The 22562-nt window shown below is 43.2% G+C and overlaps 1 protein-coding gene across 1 annotated transcript; it reads left to right on the top strand.

The window, feature by feature from the left end:
- The first annotated feature begins 2545 nt into the window (after positions 1–2545).
- On the top strand, positions 2546–21443 carry LOC127574314 (RNA-binding protein 43-like). The gene is made up of 4 exons (XM_052023224.1): positions 2546–2657; positions 9716–9918; positions 10797–10906; positions 17315–21443. Exons 1-4 carry the CDS (start codon positions 2620–2622, stop codon positions 17540–17542), a joined length of 579 nt encoding a protein of 192 aa, XP_051879184.1. The 5' UTR covers positions 2546–2619; the 3' UTR covers positions 17543–21443.
- The last annotated feature ends 1119 nt before the right edge of the window (positions 21444–22562 follow it).

Genomic DNA, 22562 nt, shown 5'->3' with positions numbered 1-22562 from the left:
ATGCCTTACTAAAATCCATGTAGACCACATCTACTGCACTACCCTCATCAATCTTCCTGGTCACCTCCTCAAAGAACCCTATCAGACTTGTGAGACATGATCTGCCCTTCACAAAGACATGCTGGCTGTCCCTTATCAGACAATGATTCTCTAAATGCCCATAGATCCTATCTCTAAGAATCTTTTCCAACAGGTTGCCCACCATTGATGTGAGACTCACTGATCTATAATTCCCTGGACTGTCCCTACTTCCTTTTTTGAATAAGAGGACAACATTTGCCGCACTCCAATCCTCCGGTACCATTCCCGTGGACAATGAGGACTCAAAAATCCTAGCCAATGGTTCAGTAATCTCCTCCCACGCCTTGTGGAGCAGCCTGGGGAATATTCCGTCAGGCCCCTGGGATTTATCTGTCCTAATATTTTCTAACAGCTCCAACACATCCTCCCTCTTGATATCTACATGCTCCAGAACATTAACCTTACCAACGCTGTCCTCAGCATCATCAAGGCCCCTCTCCTTGGTGAATACTGAAGAGATGTCAGACGCTGGATGGAAGTGACAAAGGGCTGAAGATGACGGAATCTGAAAGGGCGGTGGAGCATGGAATAAAGGGAGGGCAGAATATGAGGTCGAGCACCTCCGTTCCATCCACTGTGCCAGCTGGGATCCCCCGGTGGCCAGCCCTTTCAATTCCACTTCCCATTCCCACACCAACATGTCTTTCCACGGCCTCCTCCACTGCCAGGTCATGGCCGAACAAAAATTAAAGGAATAGCACCTCATATTTCGCCTGGGCAGTCTCCAAACTGGTGGTGTGAACATTGATTTCTCAAACTTCCAGTAACCTCTCCCCTTCTGTCCCCTTTCCCCTATTTTTCTTTTTTTCTCTCTCCTCTTGATCCAATTGACCCCTAACACCCCATGTCTTTCCCCTCCCACAACCTTCTCCATCTGCCCATCACCCACACACTCTTCCCACCTCCCTCCCTTTATTCCATACTCCACCATCCTCTCCTATTAGATTCCATCATCTTAACCTCTTTGTCACTTCCACCTCTCACCTCCCAGCTTCTGATATCATTCCCACTCCCCGCCACCCTCATCTGGCTATCACCCCCCCTCATCTGGATCCAACTACCATCTGCCAGCTCTTGCTCCAGCCCTCCCCTTCACCTTTTTATAGTGGCTATCTCTCCTTTCTTTCCAGTCCAGATGAAGGGTCTCAACCGAAAACACCAGCTGTCCATTTCCCTCCACAGACGCTGCATGACCTGCTGAGTTCCTTCAGACTTGAAGATATGAGGTAACACAGCTGCCACCATATGTGGAAATATATCGGTCCAGATTTGGCTTCAGCAAGGGAAAAGACAGTGGAACAAAATATGGAAAAAGAGTTATCAGTTGTGTTAACCTTGGCATACACTTGGAGGTATTCAAATGATGGTCACCTCTGTGTGTGACTGATTTGAATCATCACATGTGAATAGGTCACTTTGTACCTACACCGGGATTTCCCCACAATTTTGTCTGTTACAGACTAATCAATATTAAGTGATTACTACTACTCAACTATGGACCTACCTCAAATGTGACCTGGAGGGAGAAGGCAACTTAGACAGAGCATAGACCTTCCTATGTTCTGCCTTCATGGTGATTTAGCAGAAGGCTTCAAGGATAAGGAACCTCAGTTATGTCGAGCAAAGAAGGTTATGTTCAAAATGGACATGTTCAACATCATGAATGTTTTTGCTAAAGTGAGTCAGAAGAAACTATTTACAGTGACAGAAGGATTTAAGATGGTTGGCAAAAGAACCAGAGGCATGTTGAAGAAAGGTGCCTAGAAACTCTTCCTGGCCCATAGCCCTAAGAATGCTATTCAGTGGTGGTTGTACATTATACTCCAACTCCTAAATTTGCTTGAAGTCAATGGAACACAATGTCGTAAGTGGATTAGAACACTCAAGTCACATTTATATCACATTCAACACTACTGACAGTGTGATTTTTTTTGACAGAGACATGACCTGGATTGCACTGCCTGGGAGGTGGTGAATGGAGATTTTGTACAAACTTTGGAAAGAGAACCAGACAAACACTGAAGGGGTGTTGGCAGGGCTACTAGGAGTGGAAGATGAATTGGGGTTGATCAGAGAGCTCTACCAACCGACATGCACAAAGCTAAATCTTGCATCTCTTGGGGAAATGAGGATAGGGAGAGATTGAAGTACCTAACCACAATGCACCAGGGGAAAAGAACTCCAGTTATGTGGAGCAGAGGAGGTTGCACTGATCTGATCAATGGTTTAGCCAGAGTAAGTTAGAAGGAACTGTGACAGAAAGAGGCAGATTTAAGATAGTTGGCAAAAGTTGCTGCTTGATTGTCAGGGGACAAAGAAGAAAAATGGACAACACTTGTTCTAATCACGTCCCTTCACAGCTCTTGCTGTTCCCTCTTGCACCTGTTGGGTTTCCATCAAGACGACAAGCTGCTCAGAGTGTATACATAGAATTATGAGGGAGCCAAGGGGGAAGAGAAACGATTTCACTTTCGTTTTGCTCCTGCGTGGGCTTCCTCCAGCACGGAAAACTTCGCGGTGACATTTTCATCTGGAAAGATGAAGCGGCATGAAGACACGCTGGGTGCAGGTTGCAGGTAAGGTCCCGGGGGTGGAGGGATGTACGCCCTGTCGCACACTGCCGGCCGGTTCACGCAAGAACGGGGATCACTAGGGCAGCAAAGGAAGCATTCCGCCTGAAACTTGGGTCAGACTCACCGCTTTCAGTGAGTTAGCAGTGAGGATGGAATTTTTTTTGAGGGGGGTGGTTTATATGGGGTTTCAATTTATGAAATTTCGCTTGATGAAATGATTCCCAAGGATGAACCCCTTTTATAAGTCGAGGAGTTACTGGGGTTTGAGTAGGTTTGAGGTGGACCGGATTCTCCAAGTTTCACTGGCGGGGTGGGGGTCAGAGTGTGTGAAGGGCTTGGGCCCGGGAGGCGGCCAGGCGGGCTGTGCAGTCCAAGTGGCGGGAGTGCAGAAAGCAAACTGCGCCGTGTTTGACCAGGAGGGCAGTGCGTGGACCCTAAAACGATGGGATTGGAAAGTGAAAGTGAAATCGACCGTAAGGAATGGGACAGAACATTTGAAGGGGCAGTGAGTTATTTCCACGGCTCCATCAATGAGCAGGGTGGGATGAATGGCCCCCTGTGCTGCAGGATTGGGACCCAGGGCAATGAAGTTATGGCCTCGTCGGAAAATGCGGCAAAAACCCGCCGTTGTTTTCGGGAAATGAGAGGCCGATAGTTCCTGTCTGGTGTCACGGGCACAAATCAGTCGTGCGCCTTGTACTGGCTGCTTATACAGGGAGGGGTGTGTATGTGGTGCTGACATTCACTGTAATGCCATTCAGCCAGTAATGTTGATTCAGTGTCAGAGCTGCCAAATTGGAGCTCAACGGTGCAGCCGGTAATGGCCCAGAAATTCCTTACAAATGCCAGTAATTCCAGACAAAATTGCAGGCGTTCCCTCACATTAGTGTCACCAAGTTCAGGTATATATTAGTTCCTTGATTTACAAAGCTCTGTTTCATTATCACAGGTAGTGCACCACTCTCTGTTCACTGTGCCAAAATTTTCATGCTGAATTTTTCCAGCATATTCAATTTATGAAATTTCACTTGATGAAATGATTCCTAAGAACAAACCCCTTTTTATAAATTGAGGAATTACTGGGCTGTGCAAGTGTGCAGGATCGTGGAAGCCCTGATCTTGCTGGTAGCTATTGCTAAGCATTTTCCTGACTCTGCTCCAACATTAGCCGCCTTCTGCAATCCAGAGGCAGAGTGCGAGTTTATGCTAACTCTGTAGCATTTCCATGGGAATCCACCCAAGCAACCTGCTCCTGGAGGGTCTCTCACAGAAACAGCATCTCTACGAGGAACCAAGTTTTAGTTACTTTACATAAAAAAAGAGTCTGTGATAGCTTTCTTGAACAGCATGTTAGTGAACCTACAAGGGAAAGTGCTATCTTATTATCTGGTCCTGTGCAATGAGACAAGTAAAATTAATGATCTTGTAGTTAGGGATCCTCTTGGAAAGACTGATCATAGTATGATTGTTTCTCATGCAAATGGAGGATGCAGTAGTTTGATCTAAAACCTGTGTATTATGCCTAAACAAGGGAGACTACAACAGGATGAGGGAGGAGTTGGCTCGCGTAGACTGGAAACACAGGCTATGTGGTGGGACAGTTGAGGAATAGTGGAAGACTTTCATAGAGATTTTTCACAGTGCTCAACAAAAGTATATTCCATTTGAAAGCAAGGACTGAGGGTGGGGAGAGCCAGCCTTGGATAACGAAGGAAATAAAAGAAGGCATTAAGCTAAAAGCTTATGCATACACAGTCATCAAGAGTAGTGGGAAACTGGAAGATTGGGAAAACTTTAAAAAGCAACAAAGAACCACTAAGCAATCAATAAAGAAAGGGAAGATAGATTATGAAAGTAAACTAGCACAAAATATAAAAACAGATAGTAAAAGATTTTATAATTATATAAAGCAGAAAAGGATGGCAAGTGAATGTCAGTCCCTTGGAAGATGAGAAGGGGGAATTAATATTGGGTAATGTGGAAATGGCCGAGGCCTTGAACGACTATTTTGTGTCAGTCTTCACAGTGGAGGACATGTCTGACGTGCCAAAGAGATGTAATAGATGCGATAGAAGGTGAGGACCTTGATACAATCCCTGTCACCAAAGAGGTAGTGATGAGCAAATTAGTGGGCCTGAAGATAGATAAGTCTCCTGGTCCTGATGGGGTGCATCCCAGGGTACTGAAAGAAATAGCGGAAGTTATAGTAGAAGCGTTTGTGATAATTTACCAAAATTCTCTGGACCCTGGGCATGTGTCAGCGGATTGGAAGATAGAGATTGTCACGCAACTGTTTAAAAAACGATGTAGGCAAAAGACAGGTAACTATAGGCCAGTTAGCTTAACATCTATAGTCAGGAAAATGCTTGAGGCTATCATTAAGGAAGAAATAGCGAGAATCTGCATAGAAGTGGTTCCATCAGGCAGACACAGCATAGATTCAGGCATGGATTCAGGAAGGGCAGGTCCTGTTTGACAAATTTACTGGAGTTCTTTGAAGATATAATGAGCGCAGTGGATTGAGGGGAACAGGTGGATGTTGTATACTTGGATTTCCAGAAGGCATTTGATAAGGTGCCACATAAAATACTTATCCATAGGATAAGGATGCATGGAGTTGGGGTTAATGTAGTAGCATAGATGGAGGATTGGTTAACCAAGAGAAGGCAGAGAGTTGGGATAAACGGGTGTTTCTCTGGTTGGCAGTCAGTGGTGAGCGGGGTGCTGCAGAGGTCGGTGCTGGGCCTGCAACTGTTCACAATATACATTAATGATTTGGAAGAGGGGACCAAGTGTAGCATATCTAAGTTTGCTGATGACACTAAATTGAGTGGAAAAGCAAATTATGCAGAGGATGCAAAGAGTCTGCAGAGAGACATAGATAGTTTAAGTAAGTGGGCAAGGGTCTGGCAGATGGAGTACAATGTTGGTAAATGTGAGGTCATCCACTTTGGAAGGAAAAAGATCAGATTATTATTTAAATCGTGCAAGATTGCAACATGCTGTTGTGCAGAGGAACTTGGGAGTGCTTGTGCATGAATTTCAAAAAGTTTGTTTGCAGGTGCAACAGGTTATCAAGAAGGCAAATGGAATGTTGGCCTTCATTGCTAGAGGGATTGAATTTAAGAGCAGGGAAGTTAGGCTGCAACTGTACAGGGTACTGTGAGGCCGCACCTGGAGTACTACGTGCAGTTCTGGTCTCCTTACTTGAGGAAGGATATACTGGCTTTGGAGGCAGTGCAGAGGAGGTTCACCAGGTTGATTCTGGAGATGAGGGGGTTAGCCTATGAGGAGAGATTAAGTCACCTGGGACTATACTTGCTGGAATTCAGAAGAATGAAAAGGGATCTTATAGAAACATATAAAATTATGAAAGGGGTAGATAAAGATAGAGGTAGGAAGGTTGTTTCCACAGGTAGGTGAGACTGGAACTAGGGGACATAACCTAAGATTCAGGGGAATAGATTTAGGACAGAGATGAGGAGAAACTGCTTTTCCCAGAGAGTAGTGAATCTGTGGAATTCTCTGCCCAGGGAAGCAGTAGAGGCTACATCATTACATATATTTAAGACACAGATAGATTTTTGCATAGTAGGGGAATTAAGGGTTATGGGGAAAAGGCAGGGAGGTGGATCTGAGTCCAAGGCCAGATCAGTCATGAACTTATTGAATGGTGGAGCAGGCTTGACGGGCCAGATGGCCTACTCCTGCTCCTATTTCTTATGTTCTCCCACCCCTGAAAATGTAGGTACAGTTAACCACATTTCCTATACCAACCCTGACAGTAGAGAAAGAGCATTTGGGAAGGCACTAAGGGCCTCAAGTCCATGTTCCAGAGGCACACAGAAGTGCAGCATAAAGAGTGCACCACCTCCCAAATTACCCATCAGGTACTTTCTGCCCTATCTGTGGAAGAGTCCACAGCTCCCATGTTGGCTTCATCGGTCACCTCAGAACCTACAGAACTGAGGTGGAAGCAAGTCATCCTCAATCTCAAGGGATTGCCTGAGAAGAACAAGAGCAATGACAAGTGATGTCTCCTCTGAGAGATTCAGCCAAGGTTTAAACAATGTTGACCAGCTTAAACTGGTGCCAGGAAACTACAAGTCTCGTCTGATAGGCAAGCAGTACTGTGGTTAGCATTGACTGGAAAATGAAATATCACAATGAGCAGGCATAATGAATTTCATGCATTGCTTACACCAGGCTGAATTGGCATAGGACATTTGGGATTTCCTATCCCCATTGTTGTGACTATGACTAAGTCATTGGAGGCTGGGAGCTGATAGATGTAAAAGGTCTTTATTCAAAACAACAGGCATTATTTAGGAGACCCTCTCTGTAGAACTTCTCCAAACTCAAAGTACGTCAAGTTTTTATACTTAAGAACAAAGTTAACAGCAGGTGATTCAATACAGTTTCAATGACATTGTTTACTTCAATATTTTGTGTTTGACAAATGGTTCCATTGAGTGGGAATTCCATATTCACGGTGGGAGTAACTGACAAGACTCCTCTGAATGTTCAAACATCTTTGCTTGGACAAATTAACTCACATAGATGGTTAAAAGCTTTTGAGAACAGAGAACTCAGACATCCAAAATTAGTGTTGTGAGGGCTGAATCTCTGGGTACACAAATATCCCAATTATTGATGAACAGAGCAAATACACTCACAACTGTATTTGATGTTCTAAGTGAAAAATAAGTCTGGTCTGTTAGCTTCGTTGATCTCAGTCACAATGGTGCAAAATAAATTAGATGAAGGAGTCTGATGCCTGGTTTGAAGTAGGCCAATAAACATTTCCCCATTGTCTTACATTTGGCTGATACATAGGAGAACGACTCATGGTCATGTCAGTTTGCAAATTGTATATCTTGAGCAGCCTTCCTCTTTGGGCCAGCAGCCTGTGCTTTGTAGACAGTGCTGTTTGTTTATAAAGCTGTCCTTTTAATTTCAAAATCGATTACTGCTTGCAATTTGCATTTGAAAAGGGTTTTTGAAAATTTTTTCTCATTTTAATTAATACCTGCTATCCACATAATTCCATAACTCCTGAAGATGTCCAAAATAATCCCTAATATGTATGACGTTTTCAAGCTCAATCCTTTGCCCCTTGACCCTCAATTCACACTAAATTTGAATGTGCAGATCCAGTAAATGGACCCACGCTGCCAAGGAAGGACCCTGATTATTTTCTCAGCTATTTCACAATGATCTGATGGAAATACTCCTTTTACAATCACGCCTGTGTAGATTTGACTCCAGATTAAACATTTAGCATTGTTGTTTTATAAATTGTAGGATTGAATCAGGAACTGTGAATTGGGTTAGGGTGGCACGGTAGCGTAGCGGTTAGTACAACACTATTACAGCGCCAGCGATCAGGGTTCGATTCCCATCGCTGTCTGTAAGGAATTTGTACGTTCTCTGTGTCTGCGTGGGTTTCCTCTGGGTGCTCCGGTTTCCGCCCACATTGCAAAGATGTACGGGTAGGTTAATTGGGTTTAAAATGGGCGGTGCGGACTCGTTGGGCTGGAAGGGCCTGTTACCACGCTGTAAATAAAATTTTTTAAAAAATTTTTAAAACCTGCAGGAGCTAGAAATTTGAAACAAAGACAGAAAATGCTAAAAGGACCCAGCAGGTTAGGCAGCATCAGTGGGTTGTACGAACTGACGGGGTAGCGATGCTCGAGGGTTGAACATCTGGTGTCAGAAATATGTTTTCACTTCTTCCCCAGGCAATGATTGGCACTGGCTGCTGAAAGCAAACATTACCCAGTTACTGATAATAACTTAGAATGTTGCTTTTCTCTCTACAGTATTTATGAACCTCTGCGTTTAGCTGAGTCCACCAGCCTTCAACCTGTAGGTTCCACCTAGGTGTGGTACCCAAGAGACACAGAAACCCCCACACACTTTGTCACGACTTGCAATTTCTTCTGCAACACCACCACCACCCCCTACCCCAACATCTCAGAGTTATGTGTGAGCATCCGAGGTGTCAGCTGTTGAAACTACCTGCTGAATAAGGGAAGAACTACAATTCCTTCAACCTCTATGGCTCAACCATATACAGTGGTGCAGCCAGTAGAGTTGGTGTCTCACAACTCCAGCAACCCAGGTTAAATCCTGACCTCAGAATGTCTGTGGGGAGCTTGCAGGTTCTCCCTGTGACCAGTTGCATTTCCTCTGGGTGCTCAGGTTTCCTCCCACATTCAGAATATGTGTGGGTCGGTAGGCTAAATTGCCGCCAGTTGAGTGGTATAATCTGGATGGAGTTAACAAGAATGTGGGGAGAAGAGAATGGCATTATTATATAAGGGTGACAGATGGTTAGTGTGGATTAGGTGAGTTGAAGGGCCTGTTTCTGACTCTGACAGACATGGTCACCAGATGCTCCGATAATGCCTCAGCTACATTATGCAGTGCTGCTTCCTCCTTCAGCTTGGTCTAGAGATCCATGTCCCTTGTAACTTTTGCAATTTAACAAGCTCTGGGAAAAATCTAGAGTGTCCCCAGGTTTGAAGCTCACTCACAAACTATTTCTCTGCTTTTTGGAATGGAAAAAAAACAGTACAAACATTTGAAATGCAAACACAAGCTTTAAATGGAGATTGGAAAGTATTTTATACTGAGGGTGGCTTAAGTTATGTCGGTGTACCTTGGGAAATTGTCCACACAGTCTGTGGTGAAATCATGAGCCTTGAGCTTAGTTTCGAGCAAATTATCAACTCCAGAATTGTCCTGAGAGGTAAAAACGTACATAAAAGTATCTTGAGCTAAATAAATAATTTTGAAATAAAAAGTTAGTTGACAGACGAAAAAATACTGAATGATTTCAAAACCCGTTTTGAGTAATTTGGGGAAAAGAATGATGTAGTGACACCTAGTGGCTGAGGACTTTAGTTACACAGTGTTCTGCAAATGACAGGGTCTTCCAATTTTGAATATTCAGGTATAAATTGTCTCCCCTTGCCTGCTTTATTTGAGCATTATTTAGACAGTAGCACATAATACTGAATAAAAAATGAATTTAATAAAAAAATTATTCTTCACAGTACTCAGCAACCGGACGTGAAGTTACAATGTCCAAAGAAAATTCAGGTCCTGAATGTTCCCACAATCATTTCTGCGCAGCGGACAGTGGATAAACTGAAGATCCATTTCCAGACGCAAAGCAATGGAGGAGGCGAAGTGCTGGATGTGGAATATCCAACGAGTGTCAAAGGCTGTGCATTCATCACCTTTGTGACAGACAAAGGTATGTGAGCTGATATCTGAGATGAAAAAAGCCATTGTTTTGCTTTGTCAGTGTTTAGCATTTTAAGGATATTTGTAATTCATGGTTTAGCCAAGAATGCCTGTGTCTAAGTTGTTTGACCCAGGGCATGCACAGGTTCTTGGTACCATTGGGTGTCTGAGCTCAATGGGGCGATTATATAAAACAAAGTGGGAGGTTGTACCAGTGAGACACTAGCATCAGGCCAGTAAGGTGCTTAAAGGGAACTGGGAACACAAGAAAGACTGCAGATGCTGGAAATCTAGAGCAACACACCAAAAAAAAATGCTGGAGGAACTCAGCAGGTCAAGCAGCATCTATGAAGGAAAATGATCAGTCAACGTTTCGGGCTGAGACCCTTCATCTGGACTGGAAAGAGAGGGCAGAAGCCAGGATAAAAGGAGGGGGGTTTTTTTGTGCGTTGCTAAAGGGAACAGGGAACTGGGAATGGTACAGGAACAGAAAGGGATGACCAATTCAGGAGGGGAGGTACTGGGAGAATGGTTATTGTCAGTGATGAACAAAAAGAGCAGAAGTGAGATTGAGAAGCTGAGCTGTGATGGAACCTGAATCGAGGGCCAGAAAAAAAGTCCAGAGATAGGATCAGGGAGCGGGGAAGATTATATGACCAGTGAACATAGGGGCATATCACCCTGCATTTTTTGAACCTGAGCTTAAAATGAGCACTCTTGATACTCCTGGCTCAGATAAATATAAATGTAAAATCTTACCTTGTTGTTTGTATCTTGCAGACATACTGCAAGCAGTAAACTCTGTTACACAATCGGGTCTGTCCAACACTGAGATGATGGCACCCATTAATACCTATTGTCTTTTCCTAAATGATTTATTTCTTACAGATGCAAATAATGTCCTTAAATGTGAACAAATACTGAAATTTGATAAGAAGGAGTATAAACTGGAAGTATGCGAGGCTGGAAGAGGAGAGAGCACTACTGATGATGTACAGGTATAGATTTTGCAAGGGAATTCAATTTCTGCCCGAAATAGGATCAAGTGAGTGTATGATCATTCCACATGTGGCTTTCTGGTACTGAATGTAATATGAAATACATTCAGGAGTTAGCCATTCAATCCTTCCAGACTGCTCTGCCATTCAGCAAAATCACGGTTGATCTTCTGCCTCAACTTTACGTTCTCACTCTAAGTACATATCCCTTGAAACGTAGGAACATAGAGCAGTACAGAGCAGGAACAAGCCTTTCATCCCTCCATGTCTGCGCCGACCAGGGTGTCAATCTAAGCACATTGTCCGTATCCATCTGTTCCCTGCTTGTTCATGTGTCTGTCTAAATGCCCCTTCAATGTTACTATCAAATCTGCTTCTACCAGTTCCCTTGGCAGTGTGTTCCAGGCACTTACCACTCTTTGTTTTTAAAAAAAAACTTGCCTCATACATCTCCTTTAAACTTTAATCCTCTCACCTTAAACCTATGTCCTCTAGTATTTGACATTTCCACCCTGGGAAAAAGACCCTTGACTGTCTACCCTATCTATGCCTCTCATAACTTTATATACTTCTATCGGATCACCCCTCAACCTCTTAAACTCCGGCAAAAACAATCCAAGTTTGTCCAACCCCTCCTTATAGTTAATCCACTCCAATCTAGGCAATATCCTGGTGGACTTCTTCTGCACCCTCTCCAAAGCCTCTACATCCTTCCAATAGTGTGGCGACCAGAACTGCATTAAATATTTCAAATGTGTCCCAACTAAAGTTTCATATAGCTGCAACATGACTTACCAACTTTTATACTCAATGCCCAATTGAAGAAGGCAAGCATGCCGTATGCCTTTTTATTTACCACCGTATCCATTTGTGTTGCCACCTTCAGGAGGTATGGACTTGCTCCTAAGGGTCTGGCCATTTTCTGCATACTTTCCTCTTGCATTTGACTTCCCAAAATGCAACACCTCACACTTGTCTGGATTGAACTCCATGTGCCATTTCTCTGCCCAAATTTACAACTGATCTATATCTTGCTGTATCATTTGTCAACCTTTCTCATTGTCCACAACTCCACCAATTTTCATGTTGTCTGCAAACTTACTCATTAGACCAACTTCACTTTCATCAAGATCATTTAGGTAAATTGGTTTACTATTGTTTCATGTACTGAGGTACAGTGAAAAATTTGTCTTGCTTACTGTTTATACAGATCAATTTATTACAACAGCGCATTGAGGTAGTACAAGATAAAACAATAACAGAATGCAGAATAAGGTGTTACAGTTACAGAGAAAGTGCAATGCAGGTAGACAATAAGGTGCATGGTCATAACAAGGTAGGTTGTGAGGTCAAGAGTTCATCTCATTGTACTAGGGAACCATTCAATGGTCTTATAACAGAAGGATAGAAGCTGTCCTTGAGCCTGGTGGTACATGCTTCAGGCTTTTGTATCTTCTGCCTGATCGCTGATCCTTGCAGAACATTGTGAGTCAAAGACATGCAGTCAGAGAAACACCCCTCCACCACTACCCTGTGTCTTCTATGATAAAGCCAAATATGAATCCAACATACCAACACACATGGATCCCATGTAACAATTTTTTTGAACCAGCTTACCTTGAGGGACATTGTCAGATGCCTTACCAAAGTCAACATAGACAACATTCACTGTGCTACCCTTATCACTCATCATCTTCACTTATTCAAAAAACTCAGTCAAGTTTGTGAGATAGGACCTTCCCCGCACAAAGCCATTTTGACTTTCCCTGAAAAGTCCATGCCTTCCAAATGCAAGTAAATCCGGTCCTTAAGAATCTTCACTTATAAATTTTTTATCACTTACGTAAGGTTCAAATCAATTGAGCTCTTTCTTTAATATTACTCTCAGACTGATAATCTTGCCCTTGAGGATTGAAGATTTTCAAAGGTTCACCATTTCTCAAGGAAGAAATATCAACTCCTTTGTTCTAAATGGTAGACTCCTTTTTTGAGTTTAGAATCCATGGTACTAGAATTGCCAGGCATGGGAAATATTTTCCAGCATCGCTCTGTGAAGACCATTAAGAATTTTATGTTGATATAAGATCTCATGTTTTAAATCTGTGGAAGGTAGTCCTTTTCTATTCAATCTCCCATCACTGGCCAACACCATTTCAGGAATCAGGCTAGAAAAAAGGTTGCACTCCCTTTAAGGCTGGTACAGCTTTAGTTGGGTAGGAAGACTTGAAGTGTATAGAAACTCAAGTTGTGGTCATGTCAAGACACTGTATGATTGCAGTTTGTCGTCTTAATCCTCCTAGGACAATCTCTATAATAAAGGCTGACATAGTATTTGCCTTCCTAATTGCGCATGAACTTGCTGGGATATTTACACAACATCACAGGCACCTTCTGAATACTGATGTTTTTCTAATCTCTCTTCAGAACATATTTCAGTTTTCTACTTTACCAAATTAGATAACTTTGCAATTCATTACGTTTTTCCAAAACATTCCTTCCCTCTACCACTGTCTCACAGTGGCACAGCTGTACCATCTACAAGTTGTACCGAGGTTTACTCATATAGTTTACTCCAACCAGCAGCCTCTGCCACCAAGAAAGACAAGGGAGCATCTGCATGGGAACACCACCACTTGCAGGTTCCTCTTCTAATGGTGATACATTTCCTAACTTGGAAATGTATCACCATTCCTTCATTGTAGCTGGGCTTAAACCCTGGAGCATTCTGCTCACAACTCTGTGTGAGTACTTACCTCCAAAAGGCTGCAACAGTTTAAGAAACCAATTCGTCACCACCTTCTCAGGGACAGTTCTATGTAGGCAATAAACACTGTCCTTGCCAGTCACACCCACATTAGTAATAATAAATATGGTACGTATCCACTGTTCCCAGTCTCACACCAACAACACTTTAGAGTTCACCAATGATTGGAGCTACCGTGGCTACAGAGCAGGTTAGAGGCTCTGTATCATTGCAACGGAGTGGGTGGCTGGGGATTCAAGAGTTCAGAGTGGGAATGGGATAGACAGTTAAAGTTGCAATGGTTGGGAGCTTGGATTCATACTTAGGGTGTAGAATCATAGAGCACGGAAACAGGCCCTTCACCCAACTTGTCCACGCTGACCAAGGTGTCTATCTGAGCTAGTCCCATTTGCCTGTGTTTGGACCATATCTCTATAATCCCTCTAAACCTTCCCTATCCATGTACCTGTCAAAATGTATTTTAAACATTGTAATTGCTCTTGCCTCTACGGCTTCCTCTAGCAGCTCATTCCATACACTCACCACGTTCTGTGTAGTTAAAAAGAAGTTGCTCCTCAGGTCCCCTTACCCCACTCACCTCAAACCTTTGCCCTCTAGTTTTAGACTCCCCTACCCTGGGAAAAAGACTGTGACCATCCACCTTATCTCTGCTGCTCATGATTTTATATACCTCTATAATGTCATCCCTCAACCTCCTACGAGCTTGGGGGATAAAAGTCCCATCCTATCCTCCCTCTCCTTGTAACTGAAGCCTTCCAGTCTCGATAACATCCTTGTGAAGCTTTTCTGTATCCTTTCCAGCTTAATGACATCCTTCCCAGAGCTGGGCAACCGGAACTGTGCTCAATACTCCAAGTATGGTCTCACCAACAACGTCTTGCAACATGACATCCTGTACTCAATGACCTGACCAATGAAGGCAAGCATGCCAAATGCCTTCTTCACCACCCTTTCTACCTGTATCTCCATTTCCAGGGAAATATGTACTATACCTCTTGGTCTCCCTGTTCTACAACTGTTACGTATGCATGGAGCATGAATGACAATGGTGCAGTAGAATAAACATCTTTACTGATCCATATTAATCAAAATGCAGAAACTGAGCAACTTAGAATTGTAGATCCATGAGAAGGTCTGCGGAGACCTAAAAGCACTCGAGTCCCCGAAGTCCTGCACCAAAAATAAAGAGCAATCAGCTAGCCAGTACATGCATGCATATAGGCGCGCGCATGCGTACTGCCACATTTGCGCCATCGATCCGCTGGACGATTGACCAACCGGCATGCGCGCAGGTGTGCACATGCACATTTGCCGCATTCTCCATACAGTTCGTCTGTATGGTTCACAACACACTCCAGGGCCCGCCCATTTACTGTGCAAATCCTCCCCTGGTTTAACTTCACAAAGTGCAACAACTTGCACTTATTCAAGTTAAATTCCATCTGCCATTCCTTGGCCCACTTCCCCAGTTCACCTAGAACCTGTTGTAATCTTAGATAACCATTTTCACTGTCCACTACGCCACCAATTTTGGTGTCATCCAGTCTTACTAACAATGTTAACAATATTGTCATCCAAATTGTTAATATGGATATCAAACAACAGTGGGCCCAGCATTGATGCCTGTGGTCACAGACCTCCAATCTGAATAACAACCCTCCAGAACCACCCTCTGTTTCTTTCTACCAAGCCAGTTTTGTATCCAATTGACAAACTCACCCTGGATCCCAAGTGTGATCTAATCTTCCAGACTAGCCTACCATGCGGGACCTTGTCAAACGCATTGCTAAAAATCCATGTAGAGAACATCGACTGCCCTGCCCTCATCAATCTTCTTCATTACCTCCTCAAAAAATTCAATCCATTTTGTGAGGCAAGATTTCCCTGACACAAAGCCATTCTGACTATCCCTTATCAGTCTTCCGGTATCTCACCTGTGACTAAAGGTGTTGCAAATATCCCTGCCAGGGCCCTTGCAATTTCTTCCCTAGCATCCCACAATGTCCTATGATACACTTGATCAGGGGATTTATCCACCATAATATGCCTTAAGACCACTAGCACCTTCTCAGTTGTAAAGTAGATATGTTCCAATGTATAACTATTCATTTCCCTTAATTCCTTAGCTTCCATGATCTCCTCCACAGTGAACATGGACGAGAAGTATCCATTTAACACCTCAACCATCCCCTGTGGTTCTACACATGATGACCACATTGATCCTTAATGGGCCTATTCATTCCCTAATTACCATTTTACTCTTAATATACTTGTAGAATCTTATTGAATTCCCCTTTACATTATGTTCTCCTCTTGCCCTTCTGATTTCCCACTTAAGTGTACTCCTACATCTCTTATACTCTCCTTGGGATTCACGACCCCAGCTGCCTATACCTGATATACACCTCTATCTTTTTCCTGTCCAGTGCCTCAATATCCCTCATCAATCAGGGTTCCCTAATCTTGTCAGCCTTACCCTTCACTCCAACAGGAACATGCTGTCCCTGAACTCTCCCTATCTCATTTTTTTAAAATTTCCCACTCGCCACATGTCCCTTTACCAGCAAACAGCCTCTCCCATTCAATCTCTTCAAGTTCCTGTCGAATGCCTTCAAAATTTGCCTAGCCCTAATTTAGGCTTGTAACTTGTGGACCTGTCCTATTTTTTTCCATAACTGCTTTAAACCTGATGGATGAAAAACACTATAGTGCTGAAGGAACTCAGGCGGTCAACGTTTTGGGTCGGGACCCTTCTTCAGCACTGAAGATAGGAAAAGGGGAAGCCCAATATATAGGAGGGAAAAGTAGAGCAGTGATAGATGGACAAAAGAGGGGAGGCGGGGTGGGCATAAGGTGGTGATTGGTAGATGCAGGTAAGATATAGTGATAGGCAGGTGCGGGGGAGGAGGGGAGAGCAGATCTGCCAGGGATGCGTCAAAGGTAAGGAGAGAAAGGAAAAAAAGGGTTAAAAAAACCTGATAGAATTATGAGCATTGGTCCCAAAGTGCTCCCCCACTAACATTTCTGTTACTTGCCCAGCCTCGTTTCCCCACTGGAGGTTCTGTTCTCAAATAGACTTTTGAGAAAACTTTCCTAGACACATTTAACAACTTCAGCCCCATCCAACCCCTTTGCACTATAGCTGACCCACTGTAGCTGTTCCATATTGATGAAGGAAGTTGAAATCACCTACTGTTACAACCCTATTATCCTTGCATCTATCTGTGATCTCCCTACATATTTGTTCCTTTAATTCCCGCTGACTATTGGAAGGCTGATAATCTCATGAAAGTGATCATCCCTTTTTTATTTCGCTTCCAGCCTCACTGGATGATCCCCCAAGAATATCCTCTCTACCTGCTGCCGCGATGTTTTCCCTAATCAAAAATGCAACTCTCCCTCCTTTCTTACCTCCACCTCCAGCACGCCTGTAGCATAAATAGAAGCACTGGGAAAAGAAGTCACCCAATCTATATATTTTCTCCTCAATGTGGAGAAGACCACTTTGTGGACAGAAAAGACAGTTTATGAAATTGGTTGAGGCAGAAATGAACCTGATGGGAGTCCTGGAGTCTTGGTCAGTGGGAAGGGAGGTGGGGAAAAGGCAGATGCTGCTCATTAAATGTTCCTTTTTGATTTACTAGGTGATGCAATTTGTGAGCACAAAACTGGACACAAGCCACTTTTCTACAGATTTGGCTCAAGACTTAATCCTCAAACATGGCCTTGAAATTGTAAATTACCAGGGGTCTATTGTCGAGATCAAAGGCTCTTTCTCCTCTTTAAAGGAACTTCGGAGAAACCTTATGAATGTGACTTTCCATCAGTTACCATGTGCAGTCACTGAATCTGAACAGTTGACCAACAACTAGAGGCTCGATATAAATGCTGAATCTCTGGCACCTGGAGGTTTTCAGCAATGACAGGTACCAACAGTTGGCTGTAGTAGAAGCTTGAATTCATTAACACCCAGCAAGACTACTGAATACTACATTCGCCAAAACACCTGTAATATAAAGTCAAAGAATTCAGTTCTGGGTGGGCTTTTGTTCTTTTTCCAAAGCAGTAATTTCTCTTGACTTTGGTTTCATCCTTCTTGCACCAGTAACTAATTCCAGCAAGACTGGAAATGTATCTCCAGGAACACTGGTGATCTTCAGGGTGCAGGGGAATGAAGCAGTGTTTCTGATAATAGAAGCAATCTGTTTTAAAATGGACAAAGGATTCCCAGAAACAAATTCTTCATCTGGCCCAGCTGTTCTTTTCCCAAGTACGTGGAGGTTTAAGGCATGTACGATTTCATCACTTTCTTGAAGACCATTCTGCACACACTTAAAACTTTATTTTGTGAACCACTTGCATCCAAGATGAGCAGCAGTCAGTTGCCATTGATGCCTGTCCCATGTTGGTCACCAATTTACACACAAAGACATCTGAGAAAGCATTGGTGTCTTTGCATCCAAATGTGAAGGAATCCTGTGTGTGGTGAAAGATACAGTGCACGTTCAAATTAAGGTTCTTTTCTAGCAGAAGCCCGACTGAAAAGGATAGTTATTACTTATTTGTTGTGGCCATCTTTACAGAATTGTAGAATTTTGCAGAATGCCAAAACATGTCATGTTTTTATCATTTTCTCAGTGAGGGGGCAGAGGGAGGAAGTGTCTTCAATTCTTACATTAGATTTCAAAAATACTTCTCTGACTGAGATGCTGTAAGGTTGGGAATAGCTCTGCATAAATCTATTGCTTATTCTCTGCAAATGAGAACCCCTGCCACAAATCATTTTTATTTCAACAATTACATTATTTAATTGTTACTTTAGCTGTGAAGGCAAGTTAAATGGCCCAACTACAGTTTGGTTGTGGGCCCACCATTTGAAAATTCATTAGGAGTTGGGTGCTACTGAATCAGGCTTGTGCAAGGTAAAGTCTTTCATGTACTGGTCTTGTGCAAAGTAGACAAAGGAAAAATGGTAAGTTCGGAGGAGGACTGCAGGAGAGAGGGGGTTGGAAGTTGTGAGGAACGTTGTGGCTTGAACAGCAGGGTGGTGTCAGGGTTCAGCAATATGTCAGCTGCCAGATATCAAAGGTATGGGTAATCTTCAAATACCTGTCAGAAGGTGAGCCGGGTTGTGGGAGGGCTTGGATTGCTTGATGGGTTGTGGCAGAGCATTTAATGATTGGATGGTAGGGGGAGGGTTGGATCAGGTGAGGGTAGCAAGCTTAGGTGGGGTGGATGTAGATTGGGGATTGGTAATGGGAAGAAAATGGAGTTATCCTGAAGGAAGGCTGTCACCCCTGTACCTTACAGGGTTGCTACTCAAGTCAATTCCCACTGCTGCTTGAGATCTGCTCATGGAGGTCCCCTTCAGTCTGCAGAAGCAGGCGGTAAACTTTTTGAAGCTCTGCTGCTACAGAACTGACTTACAGTCAACACAAGCCACTCATTCTTATACGAAAATCCTGGAGATGGTCCCCAGATGTGTTGTGCACATCTTTGAATGACACTGGCTTTGTCTGGGCTTTTGACTTCTGTGCAACAGATGCACAGAGGAACCTGGAGTGAAAATCATCAACTTTGCAACTTTGTCGCCCCATTACGGAAGGATGTGGAGGCTTTGGAGAGGGTGCAGAAGAGGTTCACCAGGATGTTGCCTAGATTAGAGAGTATTAGCTATAAGAGAGGTTGGACAAACTTGGATTGTTTTCTCTGGAGTGTCGGACGCTAAGGGGAGACCTGATAGAGGTTTATAAGATTATGATAGGCGTAGATAGAATAGATAGAGTCTTTTTCCCGAGGTAAAAATGTCAAATACTAGAGGACATAGATGTAAGGTGAGAGGGGGAAAGTTTGAAGGAGATGTAGCGGTAAGTATTTTACACAAAGAGTGGTAGGTCCCTGAAATGTGGTGCTGGAAGCAGATGCAATAGTGATGTTTAAGAGGCATTTAGACAGGCACATGAACAGGCAGGAAATGGAAGGATATGGACCACTTGCAGGCAGTTAGGTTTAGTTTAGTCAGCACAGATATTGTGGGCTGAAGGGCCTATTCCTGTGCTATACTGTTCTACGTAATCCACAAGGTTTTGGTTAGTGTTATTTTCCAATGACGTTGTATTGCATAGTATATTACAAATATGAAGCTAGAAAACTAATTTCCAAGCATATGCCATTTTGCTTCTTTTTCTACTCTTTAACCAATTTGTTCCCTAGACCTGTTGTCCTGCAATCATTACTTCGAATACATTAGCACAGAGATTAATTGGCCAATAATCCAGTTTAAATTCCACACAAGGAGTGTGAGGATTTTGAACAGAGTTAAAACAAAAATAAGTATGAAAAGCTGGCATCCATGAAGCTGTCAGATTCTCATTAAAAACTCAGCTGATACTGATTGTCTTAAACAGAGTGAAACCTCATGGCCTAGAGATTTATCTGAGCCCCTTTATGTCAGTTAAGCTGATGCCCTCAGTCTTGCTGCTCACCATCACAGCACTGTTCTGTCATTGGCATGGCCTGAGCTGGAGGGGTGGAGTGATGATGGGGATCCAATTGGAATGAAATATGGGATTGGAGAGGAGGGCTTCAAGAAACAATGGGACAGGAATCCAGTGATGTGGCCTCCTCTACATCTCTCCTAGACCAAGTATAGACTAAGAGACCATTTTGCAGAGCACTTGTGTTCTGTCCAAAACAGCCATCTTGAGGTCATTTGAACTCCCTTTCCCAGTCCCACACCAACCTGTCTGACCTTGGCTTTCTCCATTGTCACGGTGGGGCCAAATGCAAACTATAAGAACAGCACCTCATATTCTGCTTGTATAGCTTACAGCCCAATGATATGTATATTGAATCTTTCAATTAACCCCACACCTTCTGTGTTCCTTTCCAACTCCCATCAGTCCAATCAGGGTCTCTCTCCCTTTGTTCACATTTCCCATCCCTCTGCTGTAGACCCATCACCTCCCGTACCTGGCTCCATATGCTCATCACCCACATCCCCATCTGGGTTTCTTTGCCCTTGATTTGTCTTTCCTATCCCCTCGCCCATTTGGTTCCATCTGCCCATCATCCCCTCACTTACCTGGTTCCACCTATCACCTACCAGCTTCTGTTGCACCACTCCCTCTCACTTCTGTAAACTTGCTATCTTCCCTCTACACTCAGTTCTGATGCAGGGTCTTGACCCAAAAAGTCGACTGTACCTTTGCCACCACAGCTGCTGCTTGGCCCACTGAGTTCCTCCAGCAATTTATTTTATGCTCCAGGAATCCAATTGTAGCAGATAGTGTGCTTAGGAAAGCAGATGCAGTGGGGAGATTGTAATGAGGACTTGGTGGTCAGTGAAGAAGATCTTCTTGCTGGAGAATGTGTCTTCTCTACAGATGACTTGGAGCAAACTTTTGCCACCAATCAGGGAGCGTGGCTTGAATTTTATATTATATTCTTTCATTACTAGTAAAAAAAATAATAAATTAGGCTGCTATCTATACCTGCTCTCGATATTTACATGCTTTGTGACTTCATTAATACACCATCACACAATGTTCTCTGAAGTAGCACTGTTGAACCAAGCCTTTGATTGTGATGATTTCACATTAACAAGTTTCTTTAAGATAGCTGGAAGGGGCCTGAAGAGGAAGTAATAATGATCATGGGGACATTTTTGCCTTCATATTCCTACTACCAGACAATGGAATCCTCAAAATGAAACAAATCCTGTACTTAAATATTTGTGCATATGTATAACTATCTATGAATAATAAAAACAAAATTTAAGATCCTTTGAAAGACAAATTTTGTTTGAAGTGATTAGAGCCATCTTCCTGAACCACTACTCCTGGTAACAGTATTCCCCTAGTACCTCTGGACAGGGAGTTTCAGGATTTGGACACCATGATGATGAAGGTCCAGCAATATATTTTCACCTTGGAGGGGAACCTGCAGGTGCCTGGCAGAGATGATAGTTTGGGAAGTGCTGTTGGAGTACCCTGGGGTTACTGTGGGGTTAGTGTGCATTTAGTAGCTGGTTCACATTGCAGCCACTATGTGTCTGTGGTGGAGAGAATGAATGTTTACAGTGGTGAATGGGAAATCAGTCAAGTCCTGGATGGTATTGACCTTAAGATTTGGCGATGCACATTTCTGGACAAATGGAAGGTTTTCCATTAAACTCCCAACTTTGTCTCATAGATAGTGGAAAGGCTTTAGGAGGTGAAACACTTGCTACAGGGCACCCAGCTTTTGACACTTTCTGTAGCCACAATATTTATGTGGCTGGTCAAGTTGGTCAACGTTACAGCTGCATTATTTTGGTTATCAGAAAAACGGGTATTTTTCTGATTGGTATTCAGATTATTTTACCATTGAAATTCCATCAATAATTAAATTCTGCAAAGATATTCTGATTTAACAGTTCATCTTTAACCCCCCCCCCCCCCCCATTTCAACAGATAACTTAAGTTCTAAAATATAGTGCGATAGATCCAACTTGATAGTTTGCTGCTTGACCAAGCCTGGTACACACTTTCCACACAAAAGTTCACAATCATTGCGACACCATCACTAGAACCAACCTCTCGCACAAAACAGGAGGAAGTCCCATCATGTTATTTATTTGCTGAGGTCAGATTCTCCCACAACTGATAACTGCACCCCTGAGCAATTCCACTAAGCTGCCCTCAAATCAGAGATGAAATAATACAAATCCAACTTAGAAAGCCAGGCAGGGAGAGCTGAAATCATGATTTTATAAATAGCTGCACATTATCTATTTTTAAAAAATAATATATTAAGATGGGGTTTCCCATAGTGTGGTGTGTAGGATGTCTGAGTCCATGACTCCTGTCCGCTTTTGCTGCCATAAGTGTCATTATCCTTGAGTGAGAGGAA

Source organism: Pristis pectinata, chromosome 9 (genome assembly GCF_009764475.1).
Source record: "Pristis pectinata isolate sPriPec2 chromosome 9, sPriPec2.1.pri, whole genome shotgun sequence".
Taxonomy (NCBI): Eukaryota; Metazoa; Chordata; class Chondrichthyes; order Rhinopristiformes; family Pristidae; genus Pristis; species Pristis pectinata.
This window is presented reverse-complemented; position numbering and strand designations above follow the sequence as displayed.